At 37.7% G+C, this 20,533-nt stretch overlaps 1 protein-coding gene across 1 annotated transcript in view; it reads right to left on the reverse strand.

Moving 5' to 3' along the window:
• Nucleotides 1-556: 556 nt before the first annotated feature.
• The window catches only part of VWA8 (von Willebrand factor A domain containing 8), a 179,792-nt gene continuing 159,815 nt past the window's right edge, over nucleotides 557-20,533 (reverse strand). The window contains exons 40-45 of the mRNA XM_018071170.2: nucleotides 19,063-19,171; nucleotides 13,198-13,323; nucleotides 11,192-11,350; nucleotides 4,607-4,705; nucleotides 3,174-3,412; nucleotides 557-780 (exon numbers count right to left, since the gene is read on the reverse strand). Of these exons, the coding sequence (XP_017926659.1) occupies nucleotides 672-780; nucleotides 3,174-3,412; nucleotides 4,607-4,705; nucleotides 11,192-11,350; nucleotides 13,198-13,323; nucleotides 19,063-19,171 (841 nt within the window). The 3' untranslated portion in view covers nucleotides 557-671. The remainder of the gene's footprint in view (nucleotides 781-3,173; nucleotides 3,413-4,606; nucleotides 4,706-11,191; nucleotides 11,351-13,197; nucleotides 13,324-19,062; nucleotides 19,172-20,533) is intronic.

The following is a 20,533-nucleotide window of genomic DNA, read 5'->3' on the forward strand; positions in this document are numbered from 1 at the left end:
CAGGCAGAACTGAACAAATCTATTTTTGTTTTGTTTTCCTTCTTAAAAGGCACTTTCTCTAGATCTGACAACTTTGCCTGATCAGATAATGAATGTTTACATGTGATGGTCATTGTTTCCAAACTGCTCCATTGTTCTCAGCATCGGGGTAAAGCCCCGATGCCCCTCAAGACAAGAAAGCAACAGCAGAGGAAGGAAGGGTTTCCTGCCTGACAAGAGCAGTCCTGTTTAAATGGGAGATGAAGTTAACCACCCATTCAAACATATGCGCGCAAAACACTGAAACAGATTGCCTGGCTCTGCCTTGCACAATATTACCAAATCCCAGTGAACCGTATTTAATAAGATAGGGTGAGATGACACTGTAATGCTGGCAACATGGCATGCAGAGGAATGATCACAAACTGTCCTTTATTTGTTTGTCCCTCCGGAAAAACATTTGTTCTGTTGCCATCCTCTGCCCCGCTGCATTTCTTTAAACATGCTAAGTCAGTTGAGAGATTTTGGGTGAAAATTTACAGCCTGGCTGTCGTGTAGATTTGGGTTGCTTTGCTGATTAGAGAACAGTATGTATTTTATTAAGAAATGTGTTTATCCTCAGCTTTAGGGTTTATATCTGCAGCAGGAGTGGGTTTCTTCTTTAAATTCACACACCGTGACATCAGTGATGCTTAGGCACTTGATAACATGGTAGATGTGAAGATCTGCTGCAAAATCTGGGGGATCTCTTTGGTATCCATGGCAATAAAAGACCGACCTGCTGGTAGTGTCCTCTGCAGCCTAAGGAGCAGAACGAGAGACAAGACACAATTACCATCTCAAATTATCTTCCCTACCACAAGCCAGGGTTCCTTCAGAATGGATGTTTTCCTTTTGCATACCTTCCCAATCCACGCCATTCACATCGCTGTCATAATGCAATTAAAGGTTTGGGAAAGCAGCAGTGGGAGGAAACAGTAAGAGCAGCTAAGGCACAGAGATCCTTTCAGCTAGACAAACAAAAATGTTTCCAGAGATTTCTATCCAGGTCCTCTTTCTGACATGCCAAAACTCCATTTTGATCAAGGCATCAGTGATCCCACGAGGTGTCACCAAACTGGCTTGCTGGTGGCAGCTAGAGATATACACTGGAAATGAAGACACTTTAAATCGACTACCATGAACCCACAGCTCTTTCAGTTCAACAGCTCCAGTGATTCTAAATGTGCTCTTTATATTTCTTCTCTGAGATTGCAGCAGATTAGATGGAAATGTATTTTTCTCTCAATATTAATCCAACACATTTTTATTCACAGCTTAACCTCCCTTAAAAAAGTTAAGCTAGATGCACGTTACAAACTCCATCTCCCTTGCATACAGTTAGCAAGCTTGGGATTTATTTTTCACTGCTTTTTAAAGGAATTTATGCTCCACACCATTCCTCCAATACTAAGCAAAGTCTCACTTTTAAAATTAGTAGTTAAAAAAGCAGCAACAGAGAATTTCCTTCTCCTTCCCCCACAGCAGTTACAGGAAGGCTTTGTCTAATTCTGGACTTCCACGTACATAGAAATGCATTTCAGTGACAGCATTGTGTGCATTTTCCATACCCACTGAACTAGGCCATTATAAGATCTCTTACACAGCAGGACATGGTCAATGCCTTTTTTTTTCTTTTAATTCCTAGCAAAAGTAAAAGGACTTTCTGTAATTATAATCTTTCAGAACAGATTCTCTTTTGACGCATAATGCAGCTCTGATGTACAGACATGCAGCCACAATGGTGGCTCTGCAGCTGTATCTTTCAACCCTTTACTGATTAAAATTATGTACTGAGGGCCAATTCCCTTTGGGATTTCTCTCATTCTGCTCTAGTTGAAGACTCAGAAGCAGAAAAGACACTTGATATATGTGGCTATATCAGACTTTTGCTGCATGTACTTGTCCTCAGTGGATGTGGAGCCTGGAAGGACACCTGGGACATAATTTCCTTTTTCTCCCTTGTGCCCAAACAATTTAAAGTGAAATTATGTAGTAGAACTAAACCCAGACCATTAAACTCCAGCTTCTTTTGTTTTATTGCCTTTTTGTAGGCCTACATGCACTGGAACCACACACTGGGCAATGACAAAGGCATCCTGTCTCCGTTATGATTACATAGTGATATTACATACAGGGATAGTGCACATCCTCCAGTGGTAGGATGGCTTCAGTTGCCTCCTTTGGATGCACAGAATGCTCTCAACTAGCTGGCCATAAGGGATGTCTGTGGGTCCCACAAAGCCAGTCTCCTTCCTGACACAAGTCAGAAGCTATCTACTAACTTCTTGCTAGCAGATTATTATATTTATTATAATAATAATTATTATTAATAATATCAAAATATTATTAATAATAATAATTTTAAAAAAGGATGAAAACTTGGACGTGACCTGGCAATGTGCCCTTGCAGGCCAGACATCCAATTATAACCTGGATTTCTTCCATCAAAAGAAGCATGACCAGCAGGTCAAGGGAGGTGATTCTGCCCCTCTACTCCACTCTTGTGAGATCCCACCTGGAGTGCTGTGCTGGGGTCCTCAGCACAGGAAAGATATGGACCTGTTGGAGAGGGTCCAGAGGAGGACCACAAAAATGGTCAGAGGAGTAGAACACCTCTCCTATGAAGACAGGATGAGAGAACTGGGGCTGTTGAGCCTGGAGAGGAAAAAAGTCCAGGAAGACCTTATTGAGGCCTTTCAATAAAAACAGGGGGCTCATAAGGATGGAGTGAGACTTTTCACCAGGGCCTGTAATGATAGGATAAGGTTTAGCAGTTTTAAACTGGAAGAGGGTAGATTTAGATTGGAGATATGGAAGAGATTTTTACAATGAGAGTGATGATGCACTGGCACAGGTTACCCAGAGAAGCTGTGGATGCCCTGTCTCTGGAAGTGGTCAAAGTTAAGTTGGATGGGGCTTTGAGCAATGTGATCTAGTAAAAGACATACCTGTTCATGGCAGGAGGATTGGAATAGATGATATTTAAAGGTCCCTTCCAATCCAAACCATTCTATGATTTTACAATACCACAATCAAAACCTTAGTGCAGGTTAGCAGGGCCAACTATGCCAAACTACACTGCAATAAAATCATAGTTTAGATTTATGACATACGAAAGCAAATGTTATTAGGCATAAAACAAATGTACTCACCTGTCTGCCTGGTCTCCCAAGGATCCTATAAATATGGCGAAAGCATTGACTTGAGTATTGGTGGTCAAGACCTGGGCAAACCTTGAAGGCTGAATGCCGTACCGTTCAAGATTTGCATCACTTAAGACGATAACGAAATACTCATCAGCCTCTTCCTTGGCAATTTCACGAATGGCATGCTCTGTCCCTTCCAAGGTGTGGTCTCCACTCATGCAGAACTGAGCATGGGCGTGCATAGTCTGTGTGCACAGCATAACCACATGGAAATACGTAAGATGACTTTAGGAATAAACATTCATTTCAGCTAGCACAGGAGGGAGTAAATACTCAGTTCTGCTGTATTAGGGGATGCATCAGAAATGTGGGCAGTACTCCAGGTACAACAGAAGATGCAGCTTTTTGTATATAATATATCATATCTTAAGACAGGCAGCACTTCCTAAAAACACAGTGGGTCAAACAATCAAAACCCACACATGGACCTAATTAGACTGGGCCTTAGGGAAGGTAAAATACTTCAGTCAGCTGCAGTTTGAGTAGCTACATTCCTATGTATTTAAGGAAGAATTCAGGACTTAGTTTCCTAATACCATGACCAGCTCCTGTCTGTTCGTAATTTGCACTAGACTTCCAAATCCTAGTAGTGTCACAGTTATTATAAAATATCTGACTTATAACAGTAGCAGTCAGATTGAAAAGTTATGAAACATTGTTTGAGCTGTTATGAAATAAATACACTGTTTTCATTGATGAAGCTGTTTCCCATGCAGAAGGAATATTAGACATTACTAAATCCAGTCCTTTTAACTGAAGTAGCTCCCAATCTTTTTAAAATAATTTTTGAAGGAAACTCAAATACACAGTTCTAACCTATCAAGCTGCCAAACAGGTAAATCCTACAATATACTCAATTTTTCTTCATCCTAGTACAGTAAAATTTTGGTGAGTACACTCACTTCGTGATTGTGATTTAACATGTTTTCAATCTAGCATTGACACATTTTTCCACTGCTACTGTGATACATAACTTCTAGAAGGTGCCAGGCTAAATTGCTGACCTGGGACCTCTCTACAGTTCAAATTAGTCACTTATGCACTAATAATATCACCACATCGTTTAGGCAGAGCTACCTATATCACTATAAAATGCTTGGAACTTCCCCTATCCTTTGACAGATAGTCAAAATAACACATTTATGACCACAGCAGTCCAGAAAAAGGTGTACCCAGCATCTACTATTTTGGCATTATTTGTTTTCTGCCATGTCTCTGAAAGGTCCTGTTTCGATTTTATGCAAATACACAGATTTTGCTTTCTTGTCTTTCTTTTATTTTACTCTCCTCATGTTTTGTGTTCTGTGACCCACCCACAATTTTATCTTTGCAGTCACAAACTCCTTAATTATCCAGCATCACTTATCAGTAGGATTTACCTTAAGAATCTCTAATCTTTGCTTATTGTTCTTGGGAACTTTGTCACTCCCAACCAATGCGATGTTGAAGCCGTCTCCTGAATGTCCAACAATATCGTACTACAAGAAAGAAACGTCATCAGTCATCTGTTAGTCACAAATGGCACTTGGGCCACAGTGATATAAGACAGATCAAAGGCAATTTGCTTTCAGCAAGAAAACCCATATACTGTTCTCTGCTTCTCTTTATGAGCTGCTTAAGAAAACTTATTGCAATTTCTCACTGACATGAAAACATGGGAAAGAATTTCTAAATAATGAAATTAAAGAAAAGTTATTTATTTCCATGGTCTGTTTTCACATCATCCCACCAACTGCAGAGCAGTGATGTGTAAGATCGAGACCTTGCCCTCTCACATTGTCCATGTATTTTTTTTAAAGCAGTAATTTTCATCCTCTTGAGTCTGACAAACAAGAAGCACATTGTTTGACAGTAGCTCCCATGTTTGATGAACCTTTTTTGTGACCTCATTCTGCTCTTAAAAAAAAGGTATTACAAGCTGCCTTTTTTGAAAATCAGCACTTCTTATTTTTGTGCATAACAGATCAAAGCCATTGCTGACAGTAAGTAGAGAAGTGCATTCCAAGAGACTCTGTATGTTTTCCAAGGAGATGGTGTGCACATGATTCTCCTGTGAAAGATGCTGCAAAAATGACATATAGAACTGTAATAGTTCAAAAATCGTTGAACAAATAATGCAATATTGGGAATGTCTCTGTTTTATGTGAGAGCTTAATTGTTGTTACATGAAAACCAAGACAAGTTGAGTTACAGCAAGGTCCTGACCTGCCCTTTGTGTTGTGGATGTGGCAGTCACTCCAGGGAGAATTCATGAGCAGGACAAAAATGGATTTAAGAGCTCTCTACACCAACCAAAAGAGCACAGTGTACAGATCCTGAGCCCAGAGAGACCTTAGCTTGCAATTCCTCAGCATGAACGTGCCTGTATTTCCCCCTGACTAGATGGCACAGACCTGCATTTAGTTGACAGGGAGCCCTTATGCAATATTTTGCCTTTCTGTTTTCTTTTTTTCATGTACTGTTACAGATCCCTGCTGAGTTCACCATCCCTAATTCCCATATAATCATTTCGTAAAAGGCAGGTCTATTCCTCAAAGTTTTTCTGTCTTTTCTTCCCTAATAAAAGCCACTTTATTTGGTATGTCAGGTCCTAGAGAGTGGAGAAATGGCATTCTTTATAGACAAAGCTCTTTTTGTTTCCACATCACTAATTCGCTTAAAAATATATCAAAAGAAAGCTATAGCAGCTGGAACAACACTTTTAAAGGTGACACTTCCCTCTGTGAAGCAGCAAACGTGCCACATACTATAGATTATTTCACCCAAGGTGAGATCATTTTATGACAGCCTCACATAACCCAGACTTCCTCCTTCTAGAAAATTTTTATATAATCTAGTCCCCATACAATCCCATTTCTTTCTGCTTTGTTGGCTTTTCCCATTACTGTTCTCCTTTTTTCTTCCATGTCTAGTATTTACTACTCAGCCTCACACAAAGCTTCCAGTCTGGCACATGTTTTCTCTTCAAAACCTATTTCTTATCACTAGTAACCTCTCAGACTCTCTCTTTCCTGATGAATATAAAGACATGGCAAATGAAAATATACAGATTTTGAGAATAATGCTGAGGTTACATTCAGCATACTTCCTAATTAAAACAAGAATAAATCCTGTTTAATAAATCCTGAACCACACACAAGAAGTGTGTGCATGAGTGTTGTTTTAAAACCTAGAGATAATTCAAATCAGAGGAACTAAATAAAGCAGAGGTTTAATGGAGCAGAAAATATACAGAGCTCATGGTCCTTATGCAATGTCAGAAATCTCCACACGTCTTCAGGGCAGGCTCTTAATTCTAAAACCTTGCACGGCCTTTACTGAGCAGTTTTGTATTCAGCATCACTTTTAAATCAACAATTTTGCTATGTAAAGCAAAATACTGTCATTCTCCTGTGTAAAAAGGTTGAAGCCTTTGTAGAAAGCTCCTTTCTGGTTTCCTGGTTGTCTCACACTGGGTGTCCTGGTATCAGCTCTGCCATACCGAGTTTATGGGAATAGGCCAAACTTTGCCATTTGGGAATATCGTTTTGGATCTTGGCATATACCAGTAACAGACCAACCTTTCATCTCAAAAAGCCTGAGCATATGTGACAGACTGTATAAGGGGAACTGCTGTAGCTCCTAGAGGAAACACTTGATGTTGACCCTACAGTTTGGCCCCCTCCACATTCTTGCATAAGGCAGAACATACAGCCTGGGTTCAGGCAAGGCGAGGCTGAAATGATCTGAGCAAACTATCGCAAGCACGTCAAGGCGTCCACCTGGGAACATCATGGCCCGTCTGCTCCCTTCTCAGCTAGATGCTTATTATTCTTTGTGTGTGCCCATGCATGCACTGAGTACCATGCTTATCTTTAACAGATGTTATCAGTTTCCTTGTTTCTTTGTTGACAGCTTACTATTCTAGTTGTGATTTAAAAATGTTTGGTGAGGCAGCAGGGAAGAAGAAGTGGCTGTTTGCTTCATCCTGACTGCTGCATTCTGGGTCAAGCAAGGCCTCCTGAAAAACAGAGTGAGATCCTGCCATGCTGTGGAAGAGAAGAGCTGTGGTCACCAGCCCTCACATGCTGGTCCTCATGGTCCTCTGGTCCCTCTGGAAGTTAAGTCAAGGACCAGGAGTAGCCAAAGCCTAATGAGTGAGAAGTTGGTTTTGGGCAGCTCAGCTCCCCCAGCTGTGAGGTTGTGAGTGTATGTGCCCCAGCGAAGGAGGGGATGGGAATGTAGCTGCACTGACTTGGATTGACTTAAGTCAACACAGGACTGCTGCCTGGGAGACCCTCCCTGGGAGGGAGAGATGGGAGTAGGCTCACAGTCAAGCTTTAGAAATGACAGAAGGGAGATGTTTGCCCAGGGGAATGTATGGAATCTGTCACAATTTAGGAATACAGAGTTTGGGACAGCAGTAAAACTGGATCAAAGAAGCTCACTCTGAAAGGGCAAAGAATTTAAACCTCTCACCCAGCTTTCCTTGCAGTAAATTATTACCTCCTCATTTGCATTCTAGCAAATGAACCCTTAGTGATTTCATATTATCTTGGAGCCATCCTTGTAAAGAAAAGGTGCAGACAGCTCCAAAGACCTGGTCAACTGGGAATCCAAACACATGCAGGCACATGAAGGCGTTGTCAAAACAAGTTTTCTTCCTTTGCAGTAGCTAAAGATGAGAACAGAAGAAGGGCCTTTGAAAAGCAAGGATCCAATCTGATGGTTTTTTCTCATAAATTCCCTAGGAAAATTTATGTGGATGGAGTTACCAGTGAGAGAAGAGCTCTGATATGATCTTACTCGGAACTGACTTTTGTTTTACAAAATAGATTGCAAGCAAAGACGCTCAGGACAAATCCAGCAGCAAAATACATGTTTGCCATAGTGAAGACTTAATTGAATTCACATATTATTGTGGTACACAGCAGCTTGTTTTCCAATAGCCTCAGGTACACTGAGACAAGAACTGCTCTATTCAGAGCTGTGAGTACACAAGATATAAACACGTCTCTTGAAACAGCATCATTTTATTGATCTCTTTCCATAAGGAAAGGTTAAAGCAATCTCTATTCCACTGTCACATTTTGCAGTGAATGGATGGGTGTTGCTGTCTAAAATGGGTAAAACGGAAGACTTTGTCTTCTGCAGCTGCCATGCCAAAAGGATTTATTTCTAAAGGCATTTAAAAAGCTGAAGGAAGATGTCTGCTGAACGTAAAAGGCAGTGTGAATTAAACAGAACTCTGCTGGAGGGCTGGACCTTTATAAATTCATCTGTTCTTTGGACAACACTAAACATTTCTTTCCTAAATTTATTTCAAACCTTTTTTTTTATTACTTAAAAGAAACTATTCTGCCAAGAATGTGGACCATTTCTCCTTTTCCTGAATTAGCAGTGTTGCCTCCATAGTAGATTTTACAAATGCTAAATGCTGAAACAGGTATATAAAATCTGCAATATCCCTTTAATATAGGTATAAATAATAAGTCAGGCTTTTCCTACCAGTTACATAACATGCTATTTATTGAGTCACTTACAATATTTTAAAGGTTTCATAAAATTGCTGTTGGATAATTCAGTGGACATGCCTCCTCAACCTACCATCATGTGTGCAAATGATGGTAACAGGGGTGATATAAAACCATGCAGTTTGAGACAGACGTACCTCAGATAAAGTAAAGAACAAACTGCCCTTATGTACAATTTCAAACAACTGGCACCTAAAATAAGATGTTCTAAAGATGAACAAAATTTAATCCTGCAAAATAGCTTGCTTATTATAACATACATGTATAAGTGATGCATCCAGACATTTAAAGGGGCCAAAGGTCATTCGTAGGAACATACTTAACCTCCATTATTAAGATAAGACTGACAATGTGGCTTATATTATCTCAGTCACTCTCACTCTTTTCTTTAATAAAGCACTTCAGAGGAAGCGCGAACAGATGACATTGGAGGAGGGCTTTGAAACATGGCTGTTAATTTAAATGGATTTCCCGACTGTGCAATGGGCCTCCCGTTTCCCCCTTGACAGGGAATGATTTACTGCCTGCACTTTATGGGAAACAGAAGGAGGCAGGATGTCCCATGCAAGCATAAAAAGCTGACAAATACCTGCTGGCACTTGTCTGTCCTTTCATGAAGGATAACTTCACTACCGGCTTGGTACAGTCACATACCCAATACTCAGCTCTTCTGCATAAGAAGGCAAAGTATTTTCTACCTTCAGTCATGCTGTTAAGACCAATGAGACAATCAGCATCATCCGTGATAGCAAAGCGTACCACTCATGGGGAAGTAGGATAAAACAGCCAAGGAAAAGCTCATATGACTAATTCACAACCATATTTATTAGAGAACTAAACCAAGCATCATCAGAAAAGTGATCTTGAAAGCCAGGAATTGCTCTCCAGAATTTGCACTGCAGTTAGATAGCAGAAGGGAACTTTAGTTTGTAAAACCCCTTTGCTCAACAAGCCTGATGATCCCGTTGGTTCAACACATTGTACAAGAAACCCCTCAAATTTGCAGCATATATTGTTATGACCCTTGCAGGCCTTGCAGTCCAAAAAAATTTACTTTTATAAAACCAGTCAAGAAAAGGATAAGGAAAAGAAAGAAAGTAAAAAGTGATAAACTGCAGATTTCTCATTGCACACTATACAGTTGTGTGTTCTTCTATTTTTTCAAATGGTTCCTCTTTTAGATATGAGAAATGTATGCTATTTTTGCAGACATACCAAACCTTCAGCTTTGTACTGAGAAAAATTAGCAGCATCTTGCAGATTGTCAACTGTTTTACAGAATTGAGTCAGTGATATTTTAAAACAATTACAGCATTTTCCTCCAAGAGGATCACTTTCTACCTAGCCTATTTTCATTACATTTGCAGGAATGCAGTGACTCTAGGAACAAAACTACAGTTTCAATTTGTTTGCAATTTTGCAACGTGCTCAGTTTAAGCAAGTTTAAGGGTGAGAAAGCATCACTGCCAGAGAAGATGGGAGCATGTGCCTCATTTCCTTAGGAAAGTAGCCTAAAAACAATGCCTGTCTCCTTTTATAGCCTTTTCTGCTGAAAAGTAAAAGTCTGAGTGATTGTACTTAAGAAGACATTCTAGAAACATATGCCTCCATATGGTCTGATTTTGTATATGAGATTCCATGGAAGAGCAGAAACCTGAAGGATTATGTTGTTGTTGGAACAATGTGAAGTGGACCTCACTGAATTGATCTGGACTATGATTCTATTAATTTTGTTCAGGAGATTTTACATTTGCTTTAGATGCATTATAATTCTTATGTTTGAGATGCTCTTCAGTAAAGGTATTGGGCATCTCTGTTCTTCCATTAAACACTGAATCTGTCTAGAACTAACTTGAGACTGGCCATTACTGTTTTCTTTATGGTTAAAGAAACATGCTCTTAACCTTGTTTAGGCTTATTGATACAAAAAGGGTATTAAATTTATTTACATTTCCTTTGCAGGCTACCATTAAATAACATTTGGAACTAATATCTTTCAGTACAAGAAATTATTTTCTTGCTTTCAGATAACTGAAAGAGAACACAAATAAGGACAAAGAAGTTTGGTCTTTTCCCATGATAAAGCACTGCTGTGTGCACTCTGGGCAGATAGAAGGGCAGAGCATCTTTGCATGTCCTGAAGCTTATATTCACTTGTGTTCTGTAGGCTTAAGCATTTCTGCTCAAAGAAACAAAAACAGAAAAAAGGAGCAAATCTCACTAAATTGAAATCTTAAAAGTCTTAGATTGAATCCTCCCTTACTGAAACGTGTAATGTTTCTTATCCTTTCACTAGTATTATTTTTCAGGTTGCTAGAAATAGATTATTGTCTTTATTTCCTTGTGGGAATGAATAATGCTCTTTGGCTAGACTGACTGCTGAAACATTTTTTCCACTGCTCCACACAGCCTGTGCAATAACCACAGAGCTCCTAGCCCAGCTGCAATTACCTTGAATTTGTGCTCATAATTCTCAAAAGCTTCCATGACCATGCAGACAGCCTCCATGGAGCGTTCCAGCCGTCCATCCACCCCATTGAAGCGGTACATGCTGCCAGAAACATCCACCACCAGGCGCAGGCGTTTGGGTTTTTGCTGAGGGCTCCCAGGCTGACAGGGAAACACAACAGAATGAACTCCAGTATTAATGGGAAAGCTAAACATCAGTAATAACAAAACATTTTAGAAAGTGAACCCAATGCGCTTTGTGAAGCTAGAAAATTGTATTCAGCAAACACTCTTTTTTTTTTTTTTTAAAGAACAAAAAGATTTTAACTTTGTTTTTATTTCAAACCAGTTCCTTGACAGATACCTTAGCTCATTCTTTCCCTCCACCTTCAATGACTGGAAACAAAATACCTCAAAAAATTCCACACATTTGTCAGGAAAATACTTTTTCTATTTCAGCTTTGATTCTTCACATTTTATTTCAGCATAAGAGACTCTCAAATTTGCTCTTTCTGCCAAGGTCCATAATGGAAATGCTTTTCCTTGGCTTACAGTACTAACAGGGATTCGTATAAGACTGTAAAAACTTGTCTGCTGAGGTTAATAACATTCCAAAAATGTTTGAAATCTTGTTCTGATTAACTACTAGTTTCTTCTTTATTCTAACAGTGAAACCATTATTTTTTCCTGAAAACAAATCCCATCTGTTTTAACGATTTTTGGTACAGTACATTTAAGATAGGTGTTTTATTTAGCATGCAATGAGATGTGTCTGGATTCAAGTATGAGGCTATTGAAGATGATCTAGCAAAACACCCAGTCACATTATAAACAAATAACTAAAATTTTTCTTTTATCTGTAAAGCATTTGTGTGCTTTATTCTTTTAATTATTCTTTTTATAGGCTGTGGCATCCCTGCCCTCAAAAAACATAAGGAAAGAGAAACCATTAAATCAAACATTTATTTTGGTTTTTATGCACAAACTTAAGGCATCTGTTTTTTTTTCCTTACTGAATTATTTTTACAAAGCCTTAAAACTGATACACAGACTAAACACATTTTGAAACAAATGAGAACTGAGGCTTCAATCACTTTTCCCTTATTGATCTTTCACACAGGCAGTGCCAAGTCCCATAAACTGTTCAAAGCTATAGACATCAGGATCAAACAGCATAAAAAATAATACCAGGGATTCATCAAATGCGGGTAGCTGATATGCAAAAAGATGCTGTACTCAGCTATTTAAAAAAAATTCTTTGTGTGGTTAAAAACTGCAATCTGTCATTAAGTATTAGTGTTAAATATTATGTACTAGCCCCACAAGTTTTAGCCAGGTTTTGTTGGTCTGATTCAAGTGGTTTCTCTGTTCCTGACTCACATAGGTTTAATCATAATGCCTTCTAAGGAATGGCTGAATTAATCCATTGGAGAATCAACTTTGTCATGTCATAACGGTTTTTCCTCATATTTTTTTTTCCTATCATAATTTTTATTATTGCAAATCTAAATATCTGCAGAAGTTGAAATTATTTGCATACCATGGAATAAGGAAAAGACATTTGCAAACCACTCTTTTTTTTTTAATTTCTAGAGTATCAGCATATTTGTTAACAAAAATTAAATTAGTGAGAAAATATCTTCCTTTTTTTTGGTAAAAACTAACAAAATAAATGTTTTCTGCTAATTGCTTTACGATCATTAAAATACAAAATAAGAACATAAAAACCATTTCACTGGATCAAAACTAAGCACTGTCTAGATCAGTGTTCTTTCTCTGAGGGTGGCCAACAGGAAATATGCATGTAAGACTATAAGAAGAGGTAAAGCAAATTTTCCATCCTGTGGTTGCCTCTGTATCAGGGACATCCCAAGTCAGAGATGATTCTTCTGAGTTTCTCATCCCTATAACTCACTCAAACTCAAACACAGACACTGTATAGCCACTATGAAACCAGCAAACTGGTTAAGCTCTTCTCCACCTTTCCCTGTTTCTTGTTGGATACTTACTTGTGGCTCAAGTTCTCCCCGTCGTTTATATATGGCTTTTTCTCCTGTCAGCCCATCAATGATTTTAGCATCATCTAGCTCTCCAACAGCTTGGTGTCTCAGCCACTGTCTTTCCTTACCCTTGGCCTACAACAGAAAAGAAGTCTTACGTCACTCAGTGATGTGAGTGTATGTTAGACAATTTAAGACCTACGGCAGATCACACATGCATTAATTTTCTTTGTAACAATGTGATACTTTTGGCATAAGTCAAAGAAATCCAAACACATGTTCATAGCTGTCCTGTTCTTCTTCTCTGAAGGAAAAATTAACACTGACAAAGAACACGTTCCCTCTGTAACTTTGTCTTTTTTAAGTTGTTTCATATACGGGAGTTTAACTGTGGACTGCAGAAATATTAACCTTTCTTCTTGCAAATATGCTGAAAATCTGTGTAGCAAGTCTGTTCAGAAATACATACAACCAGAGGGACACACATAACTGACCATTTGTTATGTACTCTCAATCCAAGCAGCACAAGAAAAAGTCATTGGGTGACTTAAATATAAAACTAAGCAGTATTCACCTTAGGCAATGGTAAATGCTTTCTTTTAAAACAGTATTAATAATGAACCAGTTATATATTTAAAAAACCCTACTTTTAAAATCCTGGTACTCAAAAGACAGTCCATTAAATACTTCTTTTGTTTTAGTTAAAGGGACACTAGTTATCTACAGCCTGACTTGATGAACTTGCACTACAATCCAGGAACTCAAATATTCAGGGTACTCCTATCCACAAAGCATGCAATGCATATTGAAGACTCAATGTAATAAGGAACATATTTAAGAATGTTTTCAAAGGATAGCTTCATCATGGTTCATAATATGTAATTTCCATCTAAAGACAGTAAAGTCTGTATATACAGGTTTCATCATTTATTTAATTTCTGTTTAGATCTACACGTTGAAATTGTTCACCCTAGTAAGGATGCACATCCTTGCTGATTCAGCAAGGAAAGACAATTTTGAATTTACACACATATAATGCTTTTGCCCTCTCAGCAAATTGTTGGTTACCAATTGGAGGAAAATCAAGTATCCAGCAGGACACAAACTGCCTTAAACATTGTTTTCAGGAATGAAAAGCAATTGCTCTCTGTTGAACAGTTAGTCATATATGACAAATCCTCAGTGAACTGCAGGCCTGGGATTTGAAAGGATAAATCTGAGTTATGTATGCTCTGAGCAGGCAGATAATGCCTTCTTAAGGCTCAGAGAATCTTTGATTTTGGGTTAAAATTTATAAGGTTTTTGTTTTGGTGTGTAAGATGAAGGTGTTCTGGACTACAGCCTATTGTCTGTAATTACTCAAGAGTAATTGACTACTTGCCTGTGAAAATAAGTGGGCAGAAAGACTACAAAACCACAGAAAAATGTTTTGATTGATTAATTTTAGAGTAGAGAATTTACATAGTTATGAAAAATACAGTTTTTTTAATTAGGTAGTGTCGAAAGTTTTACAAATGCTTCCTGATGGGAGGCAAAAACAATGCTGATACATGGAAATCACTGAAGGGGAAAGTGGAAAGCATTTCTTAGGTTATGAATTCAGTCAGTTGTGTTCTCTGATACACTTCCATGGTGCTACAGTCAACCTCACTTTAACCAGCTTTGGCCATAGGGCATCCATGAGTTTGTTGGTACCAACTGGTAGTTTCCACTATCATTAAATATGCTCGGGATGAAAGTTGAAGTTCCTTCTTCCATAGGATTGATTCCTTTGTTGCCTTCAGAGTTGTGTAATATCACAAAGAGACACTCGCAAACTCCCGGTGACTTCTACATCTCCCACCAAAATGTTGCACTGTAGGGAGGTTTCCTGCTGTGAAAAAGCCAGTGGCAAATTTCAACACTCCAGCTAACCACTAAAAAAGTGCTCCTGGAGACAACATGCTGCTGAGTAAGCAAAGCCTTTTTAAAATGAATCATGCACCTTCCAGGGTGATGCAGCTGAGATGACTTTGTTCTTAGTCATCTCAACCACTCTAAGTACTGGAACAGAGGTAGATCCTTAACATTTCCTTAGCACTGGTGTTTTGTCAAATTTTTGTTATTAGCCTCCTTTCAGTAGGCAGGAGGAACAAACAATAGAAGATTATAAAGATTCAGCATCATTGAGCAAATAAATTCTCAGCTAGTTTCACTATTCTTTTCACTGCCAATGCTTTACCTTTGTGGCTATTTGATGTTCAAGGAACAGCAGTGTGAGAAGGCTTTTTACTATGGAGAAAGTTAAAAACAGTTTAATACCTTTTGAAGCTTATGCAACAAAAGCCAGTATTTGAGCTGAAATTTTATTGGAGGAACACAGAGTTGACATTCTCTCCTAAAATAGGAAAGAATGCTGACAAAATCTGATCTAACCTCTTTCCAAAATAATGCTAAAATTATTTAGGCTACTTAGCACCTGCCTCTTCCATGCAGAATTTCTCTTAGGAATTCTTAGAATTCCTAAGAGTTTATTTCCTCTTATAAAAGCTGAAAAAAAATTCTCTTAAGCATGTGTGTTATAAAATGTGCAAATATTGCATATAACAAAGAAGCTCCAAAGGATTTTTAATATGTAATTTTCACATGTTTAAAACCAATATAAATTTAAAAGCACCTACAATTTTAAGAGAAAACTAGAACTAATACATATATATCTTCCTTTGATATTTGACAAGAAAGGGCATACAACACATTACTATTTCAATACGCTGCAACCATATAGACGAAAAAATATATTCATTGTGTTGCTTTTGAAATTAGAAAAATGTGCTAGACACCATATCTTATCAGCATGGGAGTGGCCGATCACAATGCACCACTGCAGTAATTCTTTTCACTGGAAGCATATTCTTTTCACAGGCATATTTACAAAAAACCCTGCAAATTACAACTGTGATGTCTGTAAATGTCACAGAAGAAGATGTGCATGTGAAGTGATCACATCTAAATATGTAACTCGTAATGATATGGGATGGTATGAAACACTGCCAGTTGTGGTCTGCATTTGTTTCTGAGAGGACGTGACACAAATGTTCCCTTAGCTGTTGAAATCACAAAACTGCTACTGACAGGACACAGGGTTTTTCACATTTTCAGTTCTCTGAGCCATGTTTATTCTAGGACTGCCACTATTTTATTCTTGCTGCTATGACCAGATAGTTCCCACATGGTCTAAATCAGACAGAGCCCAGCAGGCTCTGTTCCAGTGTGGGGACCTACATGAAGCTCAGAAGCTAAAGGGACAGTTGCCCCTGATTCCTTCTGTAATAATCAATTAAGAGAGAAGTACTTTCTGGAAAGCAAGTCACCTAACATTTAAGAAGGCCTTTCTGAGTTACTGACTGACCATAACCTTTTGAATCTGTAGCTCAGACAGACAAGCTTTAGGAGAGAGAGGAAGGCTCATCAGTGACCAGATTTCCTGGACTTCTGGCTTTGCTACTTCTACAGAAGATAAACAAAAACCCGTAAAGTTTTGTTAATGTTGTTCAAAGATCTGATAGAGATCAGTGAGTTATAAAAAATAAAATGAACAATGAAATTACATTCTCAGACTATGTTTATGTATCACTTTCAAGGATCAGTCTATTCCAAACATCTCTTCTGCTACTACTAACTTTTGGTGAGCTATCTGGACCTGAATCCCAGACTCTCGATTCTGGGAGGTAAAATTTAACCAAAGGAACATATTTTAAACAAACCCACAAAACTAACAATAAAAAGGCATATGTTGAAAAGAAAATCCAGGTTAAATAAACATGGGCACCATATTTCTATTATGTAAAAACAGACTGAGTTTGAAACAAAGTAAACTCAAAAATTTTTAAAAAGCCAAGTGTGTTCTCTACTGAGAAGGTAATTTGGGATTTTCATAAAGTTAAAAGCACAGAGACATCTGAGCTGCAAAGTTTACTGGAATGGACTGTGCCATTGGCTTCTTATTTGAGATATGAGGAATGTCTGACTGGTAACAGAAAGAACACCATTCTAGTTGAGAACCTGTGGTGTACATAGGGCTAGCCAGAAAAAAAGAGGCACAGTTCTTCATCAGGATTGAATGAATTACAATGCTGAAGAATCCAAATAAATTTTTTCCCTCTCAAAAAGATCACATGAAATTTGCTTGGACTCAGCTTTCCTACTAACAGAAGGCACTTTGCAACTAAGTAACTCCTGTTATCATTTATCTTAATTTTCCTACTGCATCTTCTAATAAAATCCTTACCAACATCTGTATAAAAATTTAAAAAGTTAAAAATCTGCTTTCACTATTGCTCTTATTCTGTGATCTAGCTTTTCCAAATTCAGTGATTTGTTTCTTTCATCACAGATTCCGTTTACTAATTCTGTGGTTAGCTATTACAGACTTTGGCAGGAAGTTACTGAAGTCTCATAAAATACTGAGGCTTATAAGATTTTGCCTTGATATTAAAATGACCTTTCTAACAAAGCAAGAGAATAGGTCTCCTTATATTAAAGTATGTTATATTTTGATTATGATTAACATGATCCCTGAATGTAACACTTTTGGCTCCAAGGGATAAATAAGGCAGATTAAAAAAAGACTTCAAACTGAAGATTCACTTATTCATTTCGCACTCACAGTATGTTTCCAATAGTATGTGTGCTAGAAATATGGTAAAAAAAAAACCTAGATATAAATGACGTAGAAAAATCCTGAGACTTACATCCAAATTTTTCCAATAGAAACCTGTCTATGTCCTGTACTGAGACACATATTAAGAGCATGCATCATCTACTCACGTCCATCTTAAATGTTCATTATGTGAGGAGTTCTCTGAATTGGTACATTCATAATAAAACAGGCTAATAAAACTGGTTCTCTGTGTATATATGCGATGGTAGTAATGTTGTTGTAGCTACAAAGGCCTAAAGATATAAGTAAGACGAAGAAATGTTACCCTTCTTACTTGTAATACCAGGGGATTGAGTTTCTTGACCCATTTGGAATCTGTTTATCGTACAAAGTAATTTCTTTCTATATGTCAGTTTTATTGCTGAAGACACAGTACAGTGACTAACTAATAAACTAAGGTATATATACACTAATGGTTAGTAGTCTTCAGTAGAAATACTTATAATCAAATATATCTTATAAGGAGTAAATTAATTTTCCTTTAATTTTCACTGAAGATTGCAGATTCCTCCTAGAAACAATGCACTTTCAATTTTATTTACCCTGTATATGAACACTAGTATCAAAAAACCCCAGAAAAAACACCACATCAATTATCAGAAGAAAGGTAAACTGGTGGTTTTGATCTTAGGAGATTTGGGCTATACCTATCTTCATTAGCAAGAGTCAAAAACAAACCTGAGAAAAATCCATGTTTTCAGCCGCATATGCAGTAAAGCACTGACCTGGAGAAGGTGTCTCTTTTAATTTACACTGTAGTGGAGTGTTTCTTTCAATTTGCACTGGAGTGGAGTGTCTCTTTTAGCATTTGTGCTTCTCAGCTAAAAAAAAGTCTTTTGGACAAGAGGTAAAGACAAAGACTGTGCTCTACATACCTTCACAAATTCTTTTCATACTGTATAGTAGTATTTTCTTTCACAAAATTGTGCTCCTGAATAAGTAATCTCTGTGGTATGGGAATACTGTAACTTGTAGAGATGAGCACTGGGACCCACTTATAAGCTTCTTTTAAATTAGTAATATGAAACTGTTTTTCCCAACCATGATTACAACCTGAATCTGCTTTTAGCCTCAAAGGTATGATCACCACACAGTAACAGAATAGTAGCAGGATAGTATTTGGGGCCTAATGTAATGACCTCACTGTGTTCCTTAATTAGGGAATCTAAGATTACCTGCAGATTGTCTAAGATGATGCGGAGTGACTGAACTTGGCGTCGAACTGCTCCGGAGAACCTTTCGTAAGTTGATGCATCATATTCACTCATCTGAATCTCTTTCAATCTAAAGCAAAGAACAAGGAACTAAGAAAACTTAGAAAACAAGCATATCTTACATTTATTTAAGTAAACTGAAAGTTTATGTACTTGATAACAGGGAAATTCAGATGGCAACAAGCACACAGAAGAGACAAATTAAAGAAGTGGCAGCTGCTTTTGTGATTTTTTGACAAGGCAGGTGTTCACCAATGTCTACAGGGATTGAATCACATCAAAACTTATTAAAGTTACTAATCCTTCTACTTTCTCCTAATCTGCTTTAAAGTTTGAGAAGTAAAGCAGATGTCCTGAAAAGTGATCAAATTCAAAATGTTTTATTGGCTCAGGTGTTGCTATGTGTACATAAAAGGATCATGAGTGTCTATTCATTACTTCACTGTCGGAGCATTTTAAACATATCCTGATTCCTGCTTTAGCACAAAAGTTAAGTAAAGACACACTATAAAATCTGTCCCTGAAAACCTACAAATAGTAACTGTCTCAAATAGTTATCTTTGTGCTTCATAAAATGAAGAAACCTTGAAACAAAGAAGTTTTAAATGAACATTAACAAAAATGTACTCTCCCATACAGAAAATGAGTCATGTCACTGAACACTTTCCTGTCTAGAGAGCACAACACCTGCACCATGAAACTAGATATATGCTTTTTCTATAAGTTTGCTCATTTCAAGTTCTGTATCATTCTTAGCATTGTAGCTAAGCACATCCTGCTAAAGTGGTGAAATTCACAATTGGAATGTTATTACAGAGGTCCAACTGCGAAGAAGGAGCAAGGAGAGAGGTGGATATGCCAGGACCGTGTGCTGTTCCATATTGTCCATGACCCAACAACATGTAGCAAAGCAGGAGTTGTGTATCTGGCTACTCTACCATCCAGCATGTGGCTGGTATCAGTCCTGAGTAAAAACATATTGGCCTATCTGTGCCCAGCTCATTTCAAACAAGCACTTCATAACAGCATAATTTCACGCATGGTGTTTTGAAAATATTGATTTTTAAATTAACTATAAATGAATAGCAAAGTATGTATAGGTTAACTATATTTCTAATTACAAGTTTTTTAATACCATCACAAGTTACTTGCCTGGAACATAAAGTATATGTGAAAACTACTGTTTAGACTAGTCCTTCAATGACAATATTAAAATCAAATATCAAATCTTTGTTGTCTTTAGTGATTATGTCTTTTTATATTTAAAATTTTGTACAGTCATTATAGCCAACATTCATTAGAGGCAGGAAAAGGGAACTTTCAGGCCTATGCACTTAATTTCATGGATCCTGCCATCCGAGTTCAGCGTCTTCAAATCTATGAAGAAAATATTTTTTTCAAACAAAAAGAACCTCACACACAGTTTTACTTT

Source organism: Manacus vitellinus, unplaced genomic scaffold (genome assembly GCF_001715985.3).
Source record: "Manacus vitellinus isolate BGI_N305 unplaced genomic scaffold, ASM171598v3 scaffold_2_pilon, whole genome shotgun sequence".
NCBI lineage: Eukaryota > Metazoa > Chordata > Aves > Passeriformes > Pipridae > Manacus > Manacus vitellinus.